Consider the following 24,296-nt stretch of genomic DNA (forward strand, 5'->3'; position numbering starts at 1 on the left):
GTCGTGAGATAGATGTATTTAGACTACGACAGACTACAAATAAACAACGGAAGTCGTAATTTTTAGTTTTACTGTGAGATAAGTTGTTTTGGAGAAGTCAAGCTTAGGGCTATTTTAGGGTTCGTATTTCACACTGTTATCATCATGATGAAATGTCTTGGTTGAGTGGTAGAGCACACGGGGACTGACATAAAAGTACAGTTAACGGGTTCGAGTCATATACGTTGATGGTTAAATGTCCCCAGCTGTAAATAATGGTATATAGTCATAATCAAAAGTCGCGGATACTTGAACTCTACTTCACCTGCGCTTGCTCGCTGTATTATTATACGCTAAATTTACTGTCCACTATTTTGTGGGGAATCACATTTTTTAATAAAAAAAAACAAAATGGGAGGGTGGGGGCGTCTTTTTTTTGTTAGTTCAATCTTTAAGCATCGTTTAAAAAATACGTCAACGTAGTGAAATTCGAACGGGGTAAAGGGTAGGTGGGCGTGGGGGGGGGGGGGGTAGTGCAAGTGCATCGTGTAGTTAACTACCTATATAGACACGCGTGTGGTCTGTGTAACATAAACAATTTTAAATAGTTAGTTTTTCAGCTATAGTTACTGTTTAAGTAACCTCTACTAAGCCTGAGTTAAAATGTATACGTAAAGTGGTTTTATTATTATATGGGCCTGTTATATGTGGTTTTCCTTTAGTACGTCATTTTATTCCGTCGTTAATATTAGTTTGTATATTAACGTCTCTAAATCGACTAGTGAATAATTTGTGTTTAATTCATTATTTTTGTTGATTTTCAGACGTGTAAAAATCGGATTAAAACCACATGAATTGAAGGTTTACGCTGAGGTCAACACTATCTTCTAATCAAGATACTAACTCTGTTCTGTGAACAAGATCAATCACCAACATTCGATTGGACCTTACTGTGTTGAGCAAGAACTCCAAGAAAATGGAGAGCTCATTCCGCAAGAGTTGCTCGCTCTTGTCAGCCAGGGGCGTGTATCTGGTTCTCCTGGTGTGGGGGTCCGTGTGTAGGGGGAGCCAGGGCGCCGACCCCGTGGTGGAGCTGGGGGTGGACGAGGAGACCAACGTCGGCATCGAGCTGGGGAGTCTGGGGGACGATTCGGTGCTCCCCCTGGGGCTGGACGCCTCCGTCAGGGGCTCGCTGAGGTACAGCCTGCTGCCTCAAGGTTACCCAAGGTCATCGTTGTTCAGGGTGGATGAATACACCGGACAGGTAAGATTTTGTTTCTATAGGTAAAGTTACCTGAGTTTTAGATGGAGAATACCTGGATGAATGGAAGGCATAGGTACTCATGCTCGAAAACTGGTTATTCTATTGTCTATTTTAATCCGTGGAACCTCTGAGTTTGTTCAGCTATGATGAGTACCTGTCATTTCCCCCTGGCCAATGTCATGATTCCCTTATGCCCTTTCATGTAAAGCGTTCAAGAATCATATAGAGTGTTGGTTTGCCCTATAGACTACATGTATAGAATCGTACATATACCATGTGTTAAGTTTGTCCTGACAAGTCACGAGTCTTATAAATATAGTACATAATATATTTAATATATTTTGTATAAAGATACTTGCTTAGTTTTTAAAACAGCCACATATTTTTTACATCAGATATAAACATTTTAAATGCAGCAATGCTGGGCATTAGCCTAACAATACAAACAACTTCTGTGTGAGTACTATTCACGTATTTACTAACCCTCTGCTCACTAGGTGTTCACCAAAGAGAGAATCGACAGAGAAAGCTTGTGCGGCTCGGATAAAAAATGCGACCTCGACCTCCAGGTCGCGGTCCAGTCGGCGGTCACCCAGTTCTTCAAGAAGGTCAAGGTCACGGTCAGGGTCGCGGACATGAACGACAACGCGCCCCGCTTCCCCCGCCCCTCCATTCAGCTGAACGTCATGGAGAACGCCGCCGTTGGCACCACACTCCTCCTGGAGGCCGCCACCGACCTTGACAGTGACGTGTACGGGGTCAAGGAATACGAGCTGACCCCGACCAGCGGCCCCTTTTATGTCAACGCGAGTAAAGGCGAGGACGGCAGGAGCGTGGTGAGTACTTGGCCTGTCTTACACAGTCAGGGGCGTAGCTCTTATACCCACATTCGTTTGGTGTATTTTTCATTATAAACTTGTTACCCCGGGCTTGTCACCCCCATGCGTGTTACGCCGCTACAGTCCTTTTGTCGCATCTCTTCCGTTTAACTTGTATATAACTTACACTACATGATATGAACAGTGGCGGAGTAATGTGAAGGCTGACCGGGCAGCAGCCAGGGCCCCTTTATAACTATACCAATAAATAAATACACACCCTGATATATTGAGTCATTTTATGCCAGGAGTTCTGCTCCACCACTGAAATTGATTAAACCATTACTAGCTATGAAATGTAATTTTATAACTTAGATAATTTACGCTATGAACATCTTATGAACATTTTTCCCAACGGTATCACATTTGTAAAAATAAGTCTTTACAATTTCCCTATCGCCTTAATGTTAATTTCCATTTCATCTCTTAAAAAGATGTTTTATAATTTTCCTTATCACCCTTTAAAAAAAATCATTACAGTGTTCGCTATCGCCTCTTTAAAAAAAAAAAAAAAAAGAAACGCCCCAGTTGTTTCCGTTCTTCACCCCCCAATAAATATTATTCTTATCCCTAACACCCCCGTCTTATCTACAACTACCCCACACTTCTCTCTCCCCTGGTTAATTGAAATCTGTCAAGTCGAATAACTCTAAGCGGTAGATCGGAGTAGCTTCCCCTTGCAACATTTTCCTTGTTGATACGTATGTAGCTTTCTCTGCTCCACCAGAGCTATATTTCATCAGCTGGTGCCGTAGGTTTATGAACTGTCGGTACAGGCTTGTCTTTGAGTGATTCTTTTTTTTTCTCTCGGAGGCATCATGGTGTCAAAGAGAAAAAAAATGGGGAGGGAGGGAGGAAATAATTGTGTTTACACAGCGAGGGAAAGTTAAAGTGAGGAAGGAGGAAGGGGGGGGGGTGTTGAGATTGTAGAAAGGATACATGGAGCTCAGACATGCTTTGTTGAAAACTTGACTGAAGCCATCGGATTTTGGGGGAACGGGGAATAATAGATGTGTCAAGGATGTCTTGGGAGGGGAATTACTTTTTTTTACGGAGGGGGGGGGGGGTGTCTTCTCTGTTAGTTCAATCTTTGAGGATCGTTTAAACAATACGTCAAGTCGGTGGCGTCAAATGGGGAAGGGAAGAAAGTGCATTGTCATCGCTACACTTTTATTTTTTATATTTTTTTTTTGACTTCTTATACGTCCGCTTCTGGTACGGCTGCTTAATTTCAGTAGTGGTTGTGGTCTTTGTAGTTTTAGTGACGAGAGAAAGATAATTCTTGTGTAACGTCACAAAGTCATATCTTGTGTCGTCACATGCTCGTGAATTGCATGTGATGATGTCATTGGTAATAATGTGACGACAGAAAGTAACGTTTACTGTTGTGACATGTATTGTCATGCTATTTAAACATCCGTGGTGTCAACTACTACTTGTGTGTGACATGTCATAATACACTTTTGACATATGTCAGTGACACGCCATTGCTTTATTTTTTTAGCAATAAAATGAATTCACAAAGAAGATTAACTTTAGTCTTAATCCAAAGCATCAATCAAAGATTAACTGCGCAGCTTACTAGTAAATATAATAAAAACGACTAAATTAAATTTACTCATAAATTATTGGTCAAGTTTATTACAGTCAAATGAACCTATTGTCACTTTCTCTAAGGGAATTCACGTTGCTGCTATAGAAATAAAATTACGTTGTTTGCCTTTATTATAAACTCAATCTGCTTCTCTTGCAAGCAGTTCCCAATCTGTTCAAATCTGCATTTGGTAATGTAATTAGGATCACCCCACACTTCACCCCCGTGTAGTGCATTCGACAAGGCCGGCCCGGGGGTGAGTACACTCTGGCCATCTCCAGGCTGGCCATCAGGCACACCGCAGAAATGACTTGAGCAGGGATGGTTGCTGGTTTGTGTTAGGGTGGAGTGTAGCCTGGGGTTTAGTGGGGGTAAGGCAGGCCTAGTTGTACCGCGGGCGAGGTGTTGTATGGAGGAGTGGGTGGGGTGGAAACAAAATGGTGTGGAAGTGGTTGAGAGAGGGGTCGTTTGGTGGTGATGTGGTGCTGGTCAGTAATGATCGGGTGCTAAGGTTTTGGGCGTTGACCAGTGGTCGTTTTTTTTTTACTGTGGTGCTGGTCTTTGGTGCTTACCACTGGTCATGTTATGCTAGTCACTTGTGTTTTGGTGCTGTGGGCAGTAGCGTTTTTTTGGGCACTGACCAGTGGTCATTTAGTTCTGTTACTATGTTGCTGGTCGTTGGTGTTTACCAGTGGTCATGTTGTGCTTATCAGTGGTGTTTTGCTGCTGTGGTCATTAGCGTTTTGGGCATTGACTAGTGGTCATTTTGCTTTGTCACTCTTGTGCTGGGCGTTGGTGTTTACCAGTTGTGCTCATCAGTGATGTCGTGGTGCTGCCCAATGGCGAGTTGTGCTGTTGTATTAACAATTCAACAAAGATCCAACAAATTTTTTTTTCACCAAAACCAACTATTTTTAATTAATGTACCCTCAGTAAACAGATAAATCCGCTTGATGTTTCTAGATCCCTGAATCACAGAATTCCATGAAACTGTTTCTATCGTCTCATTAATAAACTAAGACAAAGAAATATCAAACGGATTAACTCCCCTTTCCCCTGGGGATAGATTAATTTTTCAAGCCTTATATCCGAGATAATTATCCCCCACCCTCCCTCCCCTCATTAAAACATGCAATAATTAACGCGGTCTGCATGTGGACACTGCTCTCATTATTTCCTCGTCCAACCAGTGTTACTCGTTTGTTTTTTGGTTTGTAATCAGAGAAAAATGTTACCTGAGAACGCAGGATGACACAGGTAACTGCAGGTGTTGCCTGCAGGTTAGATCAATTGACAGGCATAAAATCGATCTTCATTTTCTTCTTAAATTATTATTACATAATTTTATTTTTTAAAAATTTAATATTTTCTCTTTGTTTCCTGCTCAACATTGTTATTATGAATTTAAAACAGATTATTACTGTTAATCCTTTTCCCCCCTATCTAAATCATATGGATTTCAATACTGAACTGTATATAGGGTTGATAACCACATTGAAATGGCGCTAACCGTAAGACTTGGTTGGAAATATTTAGTCACCATCATTTCCGGGTTGACTCCGTCTTCATGAAATGGTTACACTTGATGCTGTTGTGGGGGAGTAGGTCTTTTTGAAGATGTGGTAAACCATGTATCGGTGATGACGAATACATATAGTGATAAGTATAGTACAAATAGTAAAAAAAATAAAAAGTAACGTATTAATGGGGGGGGGGGGTAGAGTAAAAAAAATGCTATATCGGAAATATTTTGAAAGTATGTATTAGTCACTCGTTTGTATAAATCCGTGGAATTCAGAGGTGCAGTAGAATAATGTGTAAGCCTATTGAGTTGTAAATCTCTAGAATTTCGGCAGACGCCGAAGGTGGTACATGCGGTGGGTCATAATTGAACCCAGGGAGATCACAGCGAACGCCAATGGGGAGTGGATACATTGTTTTGTTTGACGAACGGGGGGTGGGGGGGGAGGGAGTTCTAACAACTAATGCTTTAAGAAGAAATACAAATTTCGTTTTTAGAAAACGAGGGACACCACCCCCCCCCCCTCCCCACAGGTTTAGGGAGGGTCACATACACGTTACTTGAAGTTGGGCTCGGCCAGGTATGCGCTGCCTCTGCAGGCCGCTTTTTGTCCAGCTAAATGGACACGTTGGCTTACAGGATGATTGGTTTATGGGCTAGACACGTTTATGGCGACTTCCATGGTGACTGACCAGCGATGACGAGCCTGGTGTCCGGTCATGTGGACACGTTTTATGATGTCCAGCTACCCCAGCGTCCAGCTTGGACAATGGTGACCTTGTCAGGTCAGTCAAGTGTGGGTCAGAAGGGGGAGATTTATGGCAGGTCTGTTAGGTCTCTGTGTGTACAGGTGCGGGGTGTTTATGACCGGGGTTCTTGACGTGCAGGGGTTTGTAGGTTAAACAATGGATAGGTCATGTTGTGTTTGGTCTTTATTGTTAAATTTGTTTATTTGGTAGGTCACTTACACGTTAGGTCGTGCGAGAATAATTTGATAAACTGTTAGGTCATAAAATTGGTTTTCAGTAAAACTTAGGACAGCTAACTTTTTGGTCAATAAAGTATAATGTCATTTACGTGGTAGGTCATTTATATATCTCAATTGTTAGGTCTTTTAACGGTTAGGTCTCTAAATCGTTAGGTGTCATGGTAAATACCTGTGGTTACATGTTTCTACTGCTGTTGTGCTATGGTTTCACAATGGTACTGTTGTATAAGGTTCCACAATGGTGCTCTTATGCTGTGGTTAACCCATAATCAAAAGAACAGTTTTCAACAACAGTGAATAACTGCCGAACTTAAAAATCAGCAATCCAACAATCGTTTTTTTATACGTTCAACCAAGTTGACACGAAACATACAAATATCTCCACACTAAATGAACTCGACATTCGTGAACGAATGTACAATCCTACATTCAATATTAGGGACAATTGTCAGCGTACGAACAATCATACATTCAATTTGCCTGACATTTGAAATCCTTGCCCACTTCACGCTTGAGTGAGCGATTGTTTTATCAGAAGACTAGATCAAATCAAATTGAATTGTAAAAAAAAATTGGCATGGCGAAATGGTTTTTCTGTCGTACCCCGGGGCGCTGTTAGGATGGGGTTAGGGTGGGTGGGTGGGGGAAGACAACCAATGAATTCACTGAAGCGTTTAATTATACTAGTGTGGGATATTCGAAGTTTTCTATCATCGTAGTTTTTCGTTTCACATATTTGATTTGTTTCGTTTAATAAAATCCCGGTGCCGTTTTTAATGATGTATGTAAACGAAAATTAAAACTGGCTTTTAAATTGATTTATATCTTACGAAATTTTTTCAAAAAGTATTAAAAATAATGTATTAATATACTGGATGTAAATTAATTTTCGGAAAAAGTGTTTAACGCTAATGGGTGTAGGTGTGTGTATTTTAGATGGGGGGGGGGGGGGGGGGTATAGACTACATAAAGATTGTATCCAACAGCTTTTCCTACTTGTAAAAATATTTCTCATCCGTTCATTCTGTTCTTCTTTTGAAGTGCTGGTCAGTAAGAAAAATGCTTTCCAAAAGTCTCACTACCCACGGTCTCACCTTCACCTGTTGTTTGGTCAGTGAACCGGTCAAATGGGCAGGAACCATTAGGTTAAGTCCCTTTACCTATTAACCTAATGGTTAAGTCCCTTGACTTGTTTAAAGAACTTACCCGAAGAGTTGGTCAAGCAAAGCGCCGAAACTAGTTTCAAGGGAGGCGATCGGACTGAAAGCTAAAGGGGAGAGCATCAAAGGCCGCGTTTCAAGTCTTAACGTTTTTCTACAAAGGCCGAAAATATTTCTTCATGTGATCAGAATTGTAATTATGTTAATGGCATGAACGATAACTGTGACTCACACAAGTAAAAAAGGGGAGGCGAGCACGTTCTGTAAACATTATTGTGTTACGCGGAAACGTCTCTATTTTCACGGGTCACATTTTAAAATAATTAATTAGTTAATTTATAATTTAATAAATGCATTGAAGATATCATATTTTAATCATTCTCTCCCGATAATAAAAATTCCTCCCAAGCTCTGTAGCATTATTTGGACGTCAGATCCGGTTTCGCGTGGTGTTTTCATACGGGTTAAGTCCGAGTGGCTAGTTTTTCATGGCTGGAATGTCTGGTGCCAACATGGAGCTGAGAGTGCCAGAACGGTCACTCTGAAAGGTCAGTTCTGTCAACAGAATTGACCACACCCGGGGCAGCTGCAAAGCTGGCGGTGTCGTGTCCGGTGCAAGAGGTCAAGACGAGTGGTTACCGCTGTTGTTGGTGGGAGCTGAAGTTGGGTGGGGTGGGGGTAGGGGTATAGAGTAGTTGAAGTGTGGAACGTTGAAAGATGGTTTGTTGGTGGGTAAATGTGTGGTGTGTGTTGGTGAATGTACGAGGTGTGGGTCGGTGAATGGATGGGGTGTGGGTAGGTAAATATGTGGGGTGTTCATGGGATAAGTGTGAGGTGTGGGTTGGGAGGGTAATGTGATTGGAAAATAGTTAATGTATGATCTGTGGGTGTTTGAATGTATAAGGTGTGGATGCTGTGAGTAGGACATATAATGAACATGGGGGTTGTGATTAGGTGTGTGGGTGTGTTGGTTATGTGTGGGTGGTGGTAGGCAATGTTCCCTCTAAGGGGAAAAAGTTAGTGTGCAACGTATATTTTGTGTGCGCGGTGTTCTCAAAATCTTATAAAAGGATATATTTTTTTTACTAAATCACTGCGCGGCAGCTCAAAACTACTGCGCGGCCGCGCAAACCGCGCAGCTTAGAGGGAACACTGGTGGTAGGTAAGGGACTCTGGTGACTACATTGGGTAGAATACCATGAAGTAAAAAGTTAAGAAATGTTTGGGATGTGGGTGGGTGAATGTGTGGGTTTGGGTGGCTACGTGTGTGGGATGTGGGTTGGTGAGTGTGTGGAGTGTGGGTGGGTGAAAGTGTGTGGCATGTGGGTGGGGGTGTGGAATGAGCGTGAAGAAAAGAAAGCTTGAGTCTCAGGTCAGAGCCTTAAGTGTATCGATCTCCAGAGCGCTATTGATTAGATCAACACGACAGTTACAGTGACCTATCGAAGTGTCCGTCTAAACCGGACGTGACGTAAAGGACTTTTCAAATCGATCTCAACAGCTTTTGGTTCTAGCAACCTCTGACCCAGAACTGATTGGCTTTACTTCACTATTATCGATCTCTCAATATCTCGGCTGGGAGTTACGTAGCTGTTTTGTTCGCCAGATTTCTACATTTTTTTTCGATACTCTATTCCAGATAATATTAGCACATTTTTGAATATGTAAGTAAAGTACCCTTTCAATCTTTAAGGTCCATGAGGCAGGTGTAGTAGAGTTCACCTCTTTCATTGACCTCGAAAATTGAAGGGATAGTGTGGTCAGCACTGTGCACAGAAGCCGATACTTTCTTAACGCTAGTAAGGTACCCATCAGTGCTGGGTGGAATCAGGGCGTTCAAACTCAAGACTATTGGGTTCGCAGTCAAACGCTCTACTATATGACCACGCCATCCCTTTTTGAAAATGTCTTAATTTAGATGTACCAAGAATCACACTTCAACTATTATTTCCGACTGTATTACTAATACAGTTGGGGGTGTGCCTAACCCACAAGAAATCATACTATTACTAATACAATACTAGCTTAACAAATAACTCAAATTCTTTCTAGTTCAAAGAGGGTTTACGGCCCCCACTCCCCCAGATACACGCATAAACACACCTACACCCACCCCACACACACACCTAGATTTATACCACCGATGTAACCAGCCAACAGGTGTGTGTGACTCACACACACAACCATTGACCCGTGTCCAACAACTTCCATTCTCCCAACCACCGTACAAAGTTGCCTTTTTGTTGCCGCTGCTGTTAAACCCTGTACCCCATAATTAAAATAAACCTTTTCAAATCTGAATGCATCAACTTCAATGCTTTACCCCTTGTTCCATGGATTTGTTCCACTTCTTGCGTTCCTCGTCACCCACTTTGCGAAAACATTGCGTAACGATTGTTGTGAATTTCCTGAACTCTGTTAGTTTTTTGTTTCCCACAATGCCCTTTCTGGCGATAATAAATCGATAATTTTCTTTATTTTAACTTTTTTTTTAACTCTAGATCCCAACCTTAATTATTTATAAGTGATCAGAAATGTTAAAATGTTTTTAAAAGATGGCTGATCTTCATAACGGAAATGTAGACATACTACTATAAGTAAAAAAAAAATAATTAAAATTTCGTCCAGATATTTACTTTAAGGTGTCAAATTCTAAATTTCGCGTCATCCAAAAACAAAAATTAACGTTAAGAAAACGCGAACTGTTTTCTTAAAACCCTGACAGACCCAGAACAGACCCCCGGGTTGATTAAAATCTGATCGCGTCGCACCCGGCGAAAATAAAACGGAGTTTGGCGTTCTGCGGTCAGCCAAGCGAGCGATAGAAAAACAAAGCGAAACACGTTCCGCGCGCCGGCTATAAATAGTTTCCGCCCGGGATCCGCGAAGCGTAAAATTGGCAGGGAAACATGAAAAGATACTGCGATGACGCCAGTTTGTAAAAATGCTTTATCGCGTTTTCGTATCTAAGTTGTGTTTTATTTACTTTCGAAAAAATGTCATTTGTGACTGATGTTTTACACACTGCCTACGGCAAGGTAGGGGCGACAGAGTTTTTTTGCCTAGATTGCCGTGGATTAAAGTAGATTTACACAATTTACAAAACAATTAGATGCAGGATTTACTTCGCTCAGTACAAATGCTGTTGTATATAAAAAGAAAAACACATTAATTCTGAATTGGCCAACATTACTTTACATCTATTACTTTTTTTGTTCACAAAATAGATGGGTAAAAAAATAATTAACGTTTATTTTAAAATGGATTTATCTATCTGGATTACGACTGACAAGGAATAGAGTCTCAACTGGATTAGTGTAATCTTTAAATTGATTGCTTCTAGTGGCCATTGAGATCTAACTGTAGATCAGCTATCCTTACCGTATGAAAGCTTTGATTGCTGCTAACTGTAGATCATCTATCCCTACATTATGAAAGCTTTGGTTGTTGCTAACTAAAGAGCAGCTATCCCTACATTATGAAAGCTTTGGTTGTTGCTAACTGTAGATCAGCTATCCCTACATTATGAAAGCTTTGGTTGTTGCTAACTGTAAATCAATTTTCCCTACATTATGAAAGCTTTGGTTGTTGCTAACTGTAGATCAGCTATCCCTACATTATGAAAGCTTTGATGGCTGCTATTTATGAGCTAACAACACCTTCCTTAAAATAACCTTAATCACTTTTTCCTTTCGTCTACCCCCCCCCACACATCCCCACCCCTTACAACAATCCTTGACCTCCTGAGTGACCCCAGCACTCACGCGCGTCAAGACAGCCGTCTGTCCATCAACGGTCAGCCGCGTGAGTTGTCCACCACACATGCGAGCAGGTGCACTCACCCCACCATCCCCGCCCGTCCCTCGCTTGACAGCGGCATTCCCCACTCCCCTTCCCGCGTCAATGACGTAACACCCAGACTGCAGACCGGACGCTACCGTCAGGATTCTTGACCCAAACGGCACCGGGATGCCTCTAGGGCCGACACATCTCGCCAAACTTCTGAGACATTCCGAGATCGCGTTCTGTCTCGCGAGATTTGATCCTAATTTGATATCTTAGGGGCAGCTGCGGGATTCTGGACATTCTGTTTATTCTTGAGTCTAGCATGAGCTTTCTGGAAACCGCCAGGAATTCTGGGGCAGTTGATATATAAATGATAAAAAAATAAAACTTTCTAGAAAGATATTTGTGTTACTTTTAGACCAAATAGGTCTGAAAGAATTTTTTTGTCATTGAAATTGGTGTAGATTCACGTAGAAATTGATCATGTTCTTTATGTTCAAAGCGTTAAAGAATGGGGTTCAAAGCGTTAAAAAATGGCATTCAAAATAATGTGAACACAAAAATTAAATTTGTAGACATCTGCCTAAATAGTGAATGAATTAGAATTGATATTTCTTTTGAAACGATAAGTGATTGTTTTGCTTAACCATTATAATGTCTAGCTCGCTTAATGTTTTAAATACTGAACTAATATTAACTACCGGTGAATCAGAGTATCAAAAAACCAACCATACGACTATTTCACCATTTCCAAAACGCGGTCTTCTAGTGCTAGTTAAGGAAAATTGTTCAAGCGGAAGTTGTGGTACTCTGATGTGCTTTGAGCGTCCCTGGCAATGAACAGACTTTTCCCATCCCGACCCCCCCCCCTACCCCCCACCCCTGACACACACGGTAACTGTCCATTACCGCGACCAATATGCTGCTCCACCGAAGACCAGGTCAGACCTCCGTTATCGATTCATAGTCACGTGGTCAGGGTGTGTTCCTCCGGGGGGGGGGGGGGGTCGGGGTAAGGCAATAGGGGGCGAGCGGAATCAGGGGACGGATAATTTTTTTTTGAGAGATAGGGATCTCATCAGAAATTATTGGCTCTGCGGGCTGTATCATTAATTACCATATTAATGTAACCTTAGGTCACGTGGGGTGGCTGGTTTTTATGAACTGTGTGTATTGATGTGGGGGGGGGGGGACTCAGTGTTGGTGGTAGGGTTATAGAGATACAATGTTATAATAGGCCTGGTGGTAGGTTTATAGACACACAATATCGTATCTCTATAAATATAGAACAGACAGTATTGTTATAGCCCTAGACAACATAAAATAATGTTTGAGGTGCATTAGCATTTAGCCAGTCACAACGGGAGCATAGGTCGTAATAAACTATGAAGTTAAAAATACACACACATAAACACACACACTATTATTAGAAATAATGCCTTTTGTATACAAGCATACATCTAAGCTACTGTTAAATCTTTAGTTTATTAACTCATTCGTTGAGTGCGTTTAAGTTTAAGTCTTGTTAGCAAACGATTAATTTGTGAAGTTTCATTGCTGAACTCTGCTTTACCTACTCTGTCAAGTGACAGTTGATTAAACAATCCATTAAGGCCTAGAAAAAGAAATATGATTCGTTCAAGTAAAATAAAACATAAACTTTTCCGCCATCCGGATATTTTTAACAGTAACATCGTTTGCATTCATTAGACGTCGACTTCTTAAAGAAACATCTGAACGTGAGACAACTGGTTTAACGCCAAAGTCTCAGCCACTTTACTTTCAACTCATACACACACTACATTCATCCCAGTCCTCAGCTTATCATCCAAATAAAAAAAAAAATCTTTCAGTAAAAGATAGAAATAATTCCCATTGTGCTCGCTTTTATCACTACCAAAGAGCGGGAAGCCCCGATTGAATTTACTTTCACTTTCGCAAATCTACTCCATTGTCAAGGAAAGATAACTCCCCGAAATCACTTTAGCTTTACTTATCTCCCCTGGTTAACCTTCCCCCTTTTAAGCCCGGTTCCCCCCCGTATTGTTTTACCTCTAATTTGTCTCTCACTGCCCTTTGTTCCGCGTTTGATGTCGGTCATGCGCAGTCCCACCGGGAACAAAACCCCATTTATCTCCGCAATAAAAGAATGCTAGCCGGGAAATGTTTCCATTGGTCAGCCTCCGACTTTCAGGTGCTTTGTTATTTTATATCCGCCCGTAACCCCTGGCAATGAGAGGGGGAGACGATAACGGGAGCATGCGTGATATGTTTTGCATGTTTTTGTATGCATTCAGACAGTAAAGGGAAATAACTCTATTTTTAAGGCGGTAAGACAACCCCCAAGGGACATAATTCTGGCTGGTTCTCAAGTCAGCCAAAGTCTTGAATGAAATTCCGCACTTTCTTGCATCTCACTCATGTTTTTTCTTTCTTTTCTTTATAGCTTTCATTTTTATATTTAAAAAGTATTGCAGTCTATATGTAGTAATTTTATTGTGGGTTTATGTAAGGATTTATCTCACGGGACTTTGATACCTTTAAGCTAGACCAGGGGTCTCCAAACTACGGCCCGCGGGCCGTATGCGGCCCGCGAGGTCCTCTCATCCGGCCCTCGGAGATCTTTTTGTCCACGGAAAAAAAAATGTTGGAAGTGGCTGAGGAAAAATTCAAAATAAACTGAAAATGTAGCATCGGATGCAAATACCATTGAAGCAAATGCGGCCAGTTTCCCACCAAATGATCACCTTAAAGACAAGTCAAATAAGGGCGGGTGGGTTTTATAATTATTTCCCCAACAAAGACTTACCTAATATTAAAACTTTTGCATCAAAGTACCTTTCAAGTTTTGGAACAGCATACAAACTTTATCGAGAATAAAATAGGCCTACGTGAAGAACAATTTGACAACAAACTTGGACCTCGAGTGTGTTGTCGGTCCCCGACAGTGTTTCTTTCAGACTTTTTTCTCTGGCCGGGGGGGACGGGACGGGGCGCTTGAAATATATATATATATATATATATATATATATATATATATATATATATATATATATATATATATATATATATATATATATATATATATATATATATATATATATATATAAATTCTGTTGGGTGTAGACCTTCTTGGGGGGGGGGGGAGGTGCTCCGCCGGCCCGAAGAGATGCCTGAAAGAAACTCTGGCTCCCGAACTTATATTTGATTGTTGATGCGGCCCTCGGGCTTAAAAGTTTAGAGACCCCTGAGCTAGACCATCATATGGCAATAGTTTTTTTTTCAGAGAGGCTCTCTTAAAAAATATACCCCACATTAGATATGGAGAGCAGCACTGATAGTATAACCTAGGCTCAGGATCAGCGTTATGTTATAAATGTAGTTTATTTATATAATATACTGTTTGTAAAATGGCCCAAGAAAACCAAACACGTTGATTCAGTTTACTCCTACTTGTCACCTCTAGTTTAAACCTAAACCATACATTTATATTAAGGATTAAGATTAGGATATGGGTTAAACTTGTATTCATCTACTACTACAATTTTACAAATCATTTCATTATGATAGTATTTTACATCCTGGGCAGGACGTTTCATTAGTTATTTTTGTTTGCCAGTATCGCTAAACTAACCATAACCATAAGTCCGCCTTACACTAAAACCAATGACAGTATTATAATAAAAAAAAACTGCTGTATCCCATACACGTACGTTTTGTTTTTACAAGAACCAGTTTTAATATTACAGTAGGCTAAATTCCATCAAATTATACACACCATACGCATACACACGCACTATGTGACGTCATCACCACCACAAATCTATTTTTGTCAACTTTTGATTGACAGGTGAGTCTCGTGCTGCGCCAGGAGCTGGACAGAGAGACCAGGTCGGTCATCACCTTCACGCTGACCGCCAAAGATGGCGGCCAGCCCCCTCTCTCCGGCACCGTGGCCATTGTGGTCAACGTGGAGGACGTCAACGACAACGCTCCGGTCTTTGACAACTCTCTGTACAACGTCAGCCTGCCGGAGATCGCCGCTATCGGAACCAGAGTCATCATGTAAGGGCTTTTTTTTGGGGTTTTTTTTTTTTTGGGTGGTTTTTTTTGGTCGTTTTTTCTTGTTTTCTTCTGGTGTTTTTTTTTTTTGGGTGGTTTTTTTGGTCGTTTTTTCTTGTTTTCTTCTGGTGTTTTTTTTTTTTTAGTTTGGTTGGTGAAGGGAAACCTTCTCTGCGTAACATCCAAATTACGGGACGGTTTGACCTACGCGGTAGAGCACTAGGCTGCTCGTCCGAAGGTCTTGAGTTCTAATCCAGGTCCAAGTCAGTACTACGTCCCTGAGTCTATCCAGCTCTGATGAGTACCTAACTCATGCTGATCACACTTTTCCTTCATATGCTGAGGTCAAGAAACATATTCCCTACTTTATCTGACCTATTCATCGCTAAGTCAAACGAGGATTATTTTATAACACCCACAGTATGATGCCCCACTTAGTGCTAATCGGACTAGCCCCTTATATGCTTTTTATGTTACCTCTTTAGCACTGAGTCTTTTAACATGCAGCCTACTGAAGTCAACTGAGTTATTATCCATAGCCTTAATAGATGTTTCAACGTTATGTTTTGTTACTTCTCACAGCGTGACAGCCACTGACCTTGACACCCCACCCTACGGGATCAAGGAGTATCGTTTTGCTTCAGTCAACCGTGAAGACGTGACGAAATATTTCGCTATGAACTCGTCCACAGGGGAGATGGTGGTGAGCGGGTCTTTGTTGGAGAAACAGGGCGAGACATTCAGGTGAGTGGAGGCTAGGGGTAGGGAACGTTGGGGGTAGGGGAGGGTGGGGATGGTGGTGGCTGGTGGTGTTGGAGAGTGGAGAGTGGTGGTGGTGGAGTGTGATGGAGGCTGGTTGTTGTGAAGGCTGATGGTGGTGGTGTATGTTGGAGGTGGAGTGTAGTGGTATTGGAGGCAGTTTGTTTTAGGGGTTGGTTGTGTTTGGTCAAAGCTTTTCCAGGAACAATTGGGTGTTTTTCTGGTGATGAGATTGTCCTTAGTAATTGATGTAATTCTCTAGTAAAAGGTCGAGATCTTCAGAGGCCAGTCTGGATCTTTAGTGAAGAAATGAAGATATCCAGTAATGATCTTTGATAATGAGATTATCTATATTTATAATCTAATGATCTTCGGTGATGATGAAAACAACTTCTCTAGCACGAATATGATTGCAATTTTCCAGGATATTTGTAGAGTGCCTGGACAAAGGGTTACCGCCCCTGGTCTCTCGAGCGGAAGTGGATGTGACGGTGGAGGACACAGTCAACAGTGCGCCATCCATCAACACCAACATCATGTTTGGCGGCTCTGTGTCGGAGTTGGCCCAATCAGGTAACATCGATGGCTCTCTGATAATATTATTTGTTCGGTGACAAAACATAATAAGACGCGTGGTCAAGGTGTCCAACACACAACTGCTAACCTGCAAGTCTCGATGTCTGGTCGTATCTCTAAAGTCCACCTATCTCTTATAGGGCTGGTAAGTAGGTCACCAACCAGTTCTACGGCTCAATAAAACCTGCATGAACCATAGATCTGGTTGGTGACCTGCTTACCAGCCCTATAGGTACTTGATTCATGGTAGGAAAAGTAAATGAGGTTGTTCATGAAACTAGCTTTCTATAGCTTATATCCAACTCTCTGTATGCTGAGGTCACAAAAACGATTGCATCTGTCATATAAACGATCATGCTCGAAAATGTTACTTTACTTTTACTATTGCCCTTGTTAATAACCTACCTTTACTCCCCCCACCCACCCCTCCCACACACAGGTACAGTGGTGGCACTGATTGACGTCATAGACCGTGACGCAGGTCTCAACGGCATCGTCTCCTGCTCCATCGTCAGCGACGCCTTCGAGCTGCAGCCCCTGTCTATCAACGAGTACAAGGTCATCGTGGTCAAGCCCCTGGACAGGGAGGCCGAACCTGTGCACAACGTCACCATTTTCTGTGAAGACGCCGGCAGTCCCCGGATGTCTGATTCTGTGAACTTCATGATCAAGGTAAGAACGAAACCACCCGAGACCGGCATGTTAAATTATGTGTTAAGATATTAATACATTGACAACATTTGTTTTCTCATAGTAAGTAGTAGAGGGAAGGTGTGGTCAGACAATATAACACATGATTACAAACGCTATGCGTAAATGTTTGAATCCGGGAGTGACCTGGTATTAAACGCATAAGGTCCCTGAGCTAACTAGTGATGTGATTTATACTAGTTACTAAAATATATACATTCCACATATTAAATTGCCTGAATACTAAACAGCCAATCCTGCTAATGTTATTACTATTGTGTTATGCCTTATTCAAAAGGTGACTGAATATCCAAAATCATTTTGTCTTTATTATGTTTTTAAAGCTCTGTATGACATTTTGATGTCTCTTATAAAAACACGACCTTGACATCTTTAACCGGTTTCCGTTGTGTCTAGGTGAAGGACGAAAACGACAACGCCCCCTACTTCACGGAGCAGGTGTACCAAAAGTCGGTGCCGGAAAACAACCGGCCCGGTCAGATCGTTGTCAAAGTCTCCGCCAACGACAACGACAGCGGCGACAACGCCCGCATCACCTACACCCTCATCGACGCCCCGGAGCAGCTGAGAATCGACCCCCGGGGCAACATCATCGCCGTGAAACCCCTGGACCACGAGACCCAGCCGGTGCTTAAGTTCAAGGTCATGGCCAGCGACAACGGCGTCCCGCGGCTGTCGACGACGGCGGATGTTCTTATCGAAGTCACGGACATCAACGACGAGGTCCCTGTCTTTGAGAAACCTTCCTACGTGTTTGAAGTGATGGAGAACATGCAGGAGAACACCACCGTCGGACAGCTGACCGCCACAGACAACGACAGCGGTGAGAACGGCGCCATTTCCTACTCCATCTCCCCCACCCTCACCCCTTTCCAAATCCTCCCCAACGGTCTGATCGTCGCCCGGGAAACGCTGGACCGCGAGCAGAGGTCATCGTACAGCCTGACGGTCTACGCTGAAGATCACGGCAAGCCGGCGCTGACCGGAAGTGCCAGTGTTTTGATTAAAATTGGCGACCAGAATGACCACAAGCCCAGAATCATATACCCACGTAGCGGGAACAGTACGGTTGCTGTAGCTTTTGATGCCAAGCCTGGAGCGGTTGTGTTGAGTATTCTCGCGGAGGATGAAGACGACGGGTCGAACAAGGAACTCGAGTACCATCTTGCCTCGAGTTCCGGACGCTCGATGTTCGAACTATCAAAAGTCAAAGGTGATTTGATTCTTAGTCGGGCTTTAACTTCCCAAGACGCAGGGCGTCATAGGTTAACTGTTGTCGTCACCGACAAAAGCGCCACCTACCCGCTTGTATCCAATACCACATTCGACGTCATCATATTCGCGCCCAACGAAACCGAGGCTGCAGGGCGGGATAAAGAGAAAGAGCACGTGATGGTGGTCATCATCCTGGGCGTGGTCACCGGCATCGTCACCGTCGCCGTCATCATCACCATCGTCGTCATCCGGCGCGCGGACATCCATCGCCGGAAGTACATCCAGAGCCGGACCAAACCCCCGCCGGATGTGGAGAGGCTGGAGACGGAGAAGGTCAGCGTGGGGTTCGTCATCAGCAACACGGTGCAGGACGGATCGAAAACGAGGGGGAACAAAGATGGCGGGGATGACGCGTCGCGTGACGTCACACAAGATGAAGGATTTGCGGACAAATCGGTGAGTACTGATTATCTTTCTTAAGCATCGACCTGATGGTGCTAAATGCTTGGAAATAAATCTGAATTAGGCTCCACATGTTTAGTTATTATCGGCTCTAATGAAACAAATCATGAATAATGAGCAATAATATGAAATGTCTCTATTAACTCGTGCGACTAAGTTTCCCACAACTTCTTGTTATAGTTCAGCTCCTGTAAATCTACGTCGAGAAAATTACTTGTTAATTTCTTGTCAAGTGTTTCATAACTTGACACTCAAGTGGCGAGAAACTTGACGTTCAAGAGAGAGCTAATGATGGGGCGATAAAGCTGACGAGATTTACCTAACGATCGTGGCTAGATCTTGGAAGCGTCATGTTCCATTCTCGCCATGTTCCATCGTTGTCATGTTCCATCTTTGTTCCACCGTTGTCATGTTCCATCTTTGTTCCACCGTTGTCATGTTCATACTTGCTCTACATACTCTTATGTTCGTGTTATAATACTCCAATTCTGTATTATACGTTGTATGTGTCCTATCCCCTACTACTTGTTACATATTGTACCGCTATATGGTATCTGTTTTTTTTTTTAAATTTTTACCTAATCCATGTACCATATTTTAATCTCATTGGTTTTTCTAGTTTCGATATCAACGTTTTTGTTTCGTTTATATTTTTTGTTCTATTACACATGTTCCATGTTTTCTAAAATATTTCTCCATATTCCAACCTTCGTCTTTATTGCTCTACCTGTATCCCACAATGCCTTAAATATCTTTTTCATAGCCCAATGCTTCTTGTATCGTATTCCATTTTTATATTTCTATCTACTTTTACCCCATTTTAAAATAATATTATTACCTGCTCATGCATCGAAGTCATGTTCTCCCATATCCCATGTTTGTTGTTCCCCTTCACCATGTCTAAACATCCCATATCCCATCTTCCTTCTTCTACATTCCCAAAATCCATGTTCCTATAATGCTTCATGCCACATTTTCCACGTAATGAAATTTACCCCCCCCCCCCCAATCCACCAACGTACACCGTATGTTTTATTTCTCTTTGTAAGCAAAAAATATAAAACAAAATAAAAACTTGGAATTCCGTTCGTGATGGTCTCGGCTCCGAAACGAAATTAGAAAACCATAATTCTTCTTTTGGCCTCGTCATTAAAGCGGTAACATATGTTTCTGGTTGGCCAACCCTTCGTTTGATAGAAACTGGTTGGGGTTGGTTAGTTAGTACCAAATGGCAGTGGGGGTTTTTAAGCGGGGGATTTTAGGATGTGCTCTAGGTCTGACTGCGGTCCTAGAAGGGTGTTACTGGGGTGGGGTTAGGGGTGTGTTAGGGGTGGGGTTAGGGGTGTGATAGAGGGCGGGGTTAGGGGTGTGTTAGGGATGTGATAGGGGGGTGGGTTTAGGGGTGTGATAGGAGGGTCTGGGTTAGGGGTGTGTTAGGGGTTTGATAGAGGATGGGGTCAGGGGTGTTTTAGGGGTGTTATAGAGGGTGGGGTTAGGGGTGTGTTAGGGGTGTGATAGAGGGTGGGGTTAGGGGTGTGTTAGGGGTGTTATAGAGGGTGGTGTTAGGGGTGTGTTAGGGTTGTTATAGAGGGTGGGGTTAGGGGTGTGTTAGGGGTGAAATAGAGGGTGGTGTTAGGGGTGTGTTAGGGGTTTGATAGAGGATGGGGTCAGGGGTGTTTTAGGGGTGTTATAGAGGGTGGGGTTAGGGGTGTGTTAGGGGTGTGATAGAGGGTGGGGTTAGGGGTGTGTTAGGGGTGTTATAGAGGGTGGTGTTAGGGGTGTGTTAGGGTTGTTATAGAGGGTGGGGTTAGGGGTGTGTTAGGGTTGTTATAGAGGGTGGGGTTAGGGGTGTGTTAGGGGTGTTAAAGAGGGTGGGGTTAGGGGTGTGTTAGGGATGTGATAGAGGGTGGTGTTAGGTGTGTAATGAAAATTGGTGTTGGCGTTAAGTTTGTATTGTGATAGGTATAGATGTGTAAGCGCTGGAGTTTGTGTGGTGTACGCGTTAAGTGTATGCGGTGTACATCCGTCTACACGGGGGTGAGGGGGGTGGGGGGATTGTTGTGTTAGAATTGTCCATGCTGATATGCAGCATATTAGACAGGTTGTAAATATACGTGTGTAGACGAGAATGGTTGACAAGAAGTGTCATAGAAAATGTGGAGTAATGTATGGTGTATGGACAACCCGATCTGTTACTGTCTTGCTTTTGTGTGTTTATGTGTGTGTGTGTGTGTGTGTGTGTGTGAATGTGTGTGTGTGTTTAGAATAAATTAGGTTTTATTTTTTGTGCTGTAAGGTTGATATTTGGAGCATTGGGTGCAAGCTGGCTTAGGATGAGACAGGAAAAGACAGGAGAGTAAAAACAAATGCGAGAAAAAAAAAGTTTTGCGTGTGGTCTTTAGAGTGAAAGTATGGGACTACGTATAACAAACAACACAATTTATATCAGGATAAAAGAGTAATTTTTTCTAATATGTCGAACTCGTTTAGATAATTCTTTAGGTTAACTACACGAAAGAGAGAGTAAAAACAAATGCGAGAGAAAAAAAGTTTTGCGTGTGGTCTTTAGAGTGAAAGTATGGGACTACGTATAACAAACAACACAATTTATATCAGGATAAAAGAGTAATTTTTTCTAATATGTCGAACTCGTTTAGATAATTCTTTAGGTTAACTACACGAAAGAGAGAGTAAAAACAAATGCGAGAGAAAAAAAGTTTTGCGTGTGGTCTTTAGAGTGAAAGTATGGGACTACGTATAAAAAACAACACAATTTATATCAGGATAAAAGAGTAATTTTTTCTAATATGTCGAACTCGTTTAGATAATTCTTTAGGTTAACTACACGAAAGAGAAATTAAACTGTTTGATAAAGTTATATATTCAAAGAAATTATAGTCCGTAAAGCTAAAAAATCGGCACCCTCACACCCCCCCCCCTCTATTATCCACCCCACCCCTCCTCCGATTCGAACAATGAGTGATTTGTCTGACAACTCTTCACGCCGGTCACGTGACTGAAAAGGCAGAAGTGGTCTTTGATTCTAATGAGACACTTGAAACCTAACGTTTCTCCTGAGACGTTCGCGGACCTCCATCTGCGTCCATCGGAGAACGCCGCCATTTTTTTTCTTCTCTCGCAAGCCGGCACGGAAAGGGTTAATGTTTTAGAGGCGAAAATTGTGGGGAGAAATTGAGAGTTAAAACAAGGGTTAATAAGATACTTGTCGTCAGGGTCTTCCGGTTCAGGTGGCATAGGGTTAAATCGTGATATTTAATAAAATAAGTGGCTGTTCTGATAGACGAGTGAAGCGTTTGTTTATTCTGTCAGTGGAATGTCCTTGAGTTTACCCCGCTCTAACTCAAGTTAGGGAAAGTAAAGGCGGCTGGGCATATATATATATATATATATATATATATATATATATATATATATATATATATATATATATATATATATATATATATATATATATATATATGAAATCTACTTCATCTGCCCAATGGATCGTTATGTCTAAAGAGGAATATTTACTTTTGTCAAGACATATGTGAAACAATAGCTAGTAGTTTGGCGTGTTTCTTCATTGATCAATTTTCGCCTGATGATGTAGCCATATTAGGCCTGTCTTACCAGAAGTAGATAGACAGGAACTTGCCATGGACTTTCCATGCAACTTTATCCTGGGCAAGTAACTTCTACAATGTCCCGTTGTACCTAACATCCTATCTTGTGCCGTTTGCAATTCGCTTTTCTTAACGACAATTAGATTACGACATTCGCTTTGTATTCTGTTTAAGTATATTATTATATCATATAAGCCTTGGCTATATAGTAATAATGTAGATATAGTATACTTTTTCGAATAGCATATGTATATACATGTATATAAGTGAATATAATCTACAAGAACACCAACTTAACACTAGGAAGCGACCACATATATCTGGTTACAACTCGTATACCCCACCCCTCCAACCATCACGCCGCTCGCATATTCTCATATTCCACTTTAGAAAGTTGCTCAACATTTCTGATTGAAGGAGCAAAGGGAAGTAATCCCCGAGCTGCAGCGTAGCCCTGGGCTGTACTTGACCTTTAGGGTCACTCCAGATGAACGGGTCTCGCCCTATAATCCCGCAGCAGCTAATACCCGTTTGCTTGTACTCCAAGACTTAAAGAATTTGCATTGTCCGAACTGTCCCCTGCGCTTCAAAACCCCCCAAACTGCAAAGAAGATTGTATCCTGCAGCTAATCCGTCTTCAAAAACTGCTCCGGCTTTTTACCCCCCCGAGTGTAATATTTACCCAACAGCTCACGACCAAGGGGGGCGTAACTCCCCACGCCGTAATTACTCGCGTAGATGGCGCCTCGATCCACCAAAGCTCGTGTTTACACTCCATCGTTTCAAAGTGTTTTGAATTAATTTTCGCCCTGCCCCGTGTGTGATGTTGTCGTTGAAGCTTCCTCAGGTGCTAACCAGTACGGGAATTTGGGATTTCATTTAAATTTTCGCCCTGCCTTATTTGTTTCGGTACGATTTTTTTTTTTTTTGCCAGAAGTTTAAAATAATAATAAAAACTCCTCATCTAGTTCCGGAGTATCGTCAACATACGGGTAACATATGTCCCGTCCTGATCGCTTTTACACGACGTTTCTCGGTACACCCATCTCAATAATTCAATCAGATTTGGGCATGCTCCTTCTGTGAGGATACATATTTGATGTCGTTCCTTGCGTCGTTCCCGTTCTCTCCTCGGATGCGCCGTCACGGTTTGTTCTTCTGGTTTTAATTAAACAAGCCCGTTTGATCCTATCTGGGAATGTGTCTCGCATTTGCAAGGGGTTATTTTCTCGTGGTATTTTGTCTAGAGTTAACGCACTTTGTTGTTTTATTTTCTAGAGTTGTCTTCCCTTGTCATTGAGCAACCCGGAATTGTTTACTAACGTAGGCTTTTTTTAAACCCTTTATAGCCTGGGTTGTTATCAATAAACCATTCTATACGATGTTTCCATTGCCATGCATCATTCCTACTGCCTCAGGAAAATCGCTTTAGGCCTCCTCTTTGTGATGGACATTTGGGCCTGTCGTTTCTTGTTATACCCTATATTTTCTGCCCGAGTACACTAAAGTGATAGACGCAACATTTCAGATATCGAGTTTTCCATCCACACTCGGTTAATTGTTTTTTTTTATCTAAAAGTTTCCCTTAGAACCTGGCGGTTTATGGTGCAAGTGAAGTAGAGTTGACATGCTTCTGTAACCGTGCATATGTGGTCAGCACTATGTCCAGCAAACTTTACTTTCCCTAACGTAAGTTAGGTACCCATTAGAGCTT

General features: G+C 42.1%; 1 protein-coding gene across 1 annotated transcript in view; it reads left to right on the forward strand.

The window, feature by feature from the left end:
- The first annotated feature begins 886 nt into the window (after positions 1–886).
- Positions 887–24,296, forward strand: part of LOC131948572 (protocadherin-11 X-linked) — a 50,852-nt gene continuing 27,442 nt past the window's right edge. Inside the window, exons 1-7 of the mRNA XM_059310164.1 lie at positions 887–1,243; positions 1,741–2,079; positions 15,022–15,236; positions 15,816–15,977; positions 16,417–16,565; positions 17,008–17,240; positions 17,676–18,950. Coding sequence (XP_059166147.1) covers positions 956–1,243; positions 1,741–2,079; positions 15,022–15,236; positions 15,816–15,977; positions 16,417–16,565; positions 17,008–17,240; positions 17,676–18,950 — 2,661 coding nt within the window. The 5' untranslated portion in view covers positions 887–955. The remainder of the gene's footprint in view (positions 1,244–1,740; positions 2,080–15,021; positions 15,237–15,815; positions 15,978–16,416; positions 16,566–17,007; positions 17,241–17,675; positions 18,951–24,296) is intronic.

The sequence above is a fragment of the Physella acuta genome, unplaced genomic scaffold (genome assembly GCF_028476545.2).
Source record: "Physella acuta isolate Inbredline_101_S28 unplaced genomic scaffold, ASM2847654v3 ptg000649l, whole genome shotgun sequence".
Taxonomy (NCBI): domain Eukaryota; kingdom Metazoa; phylum Mollusca; class Gastropoda; family Physidae; genus Physella; species Physella acuta.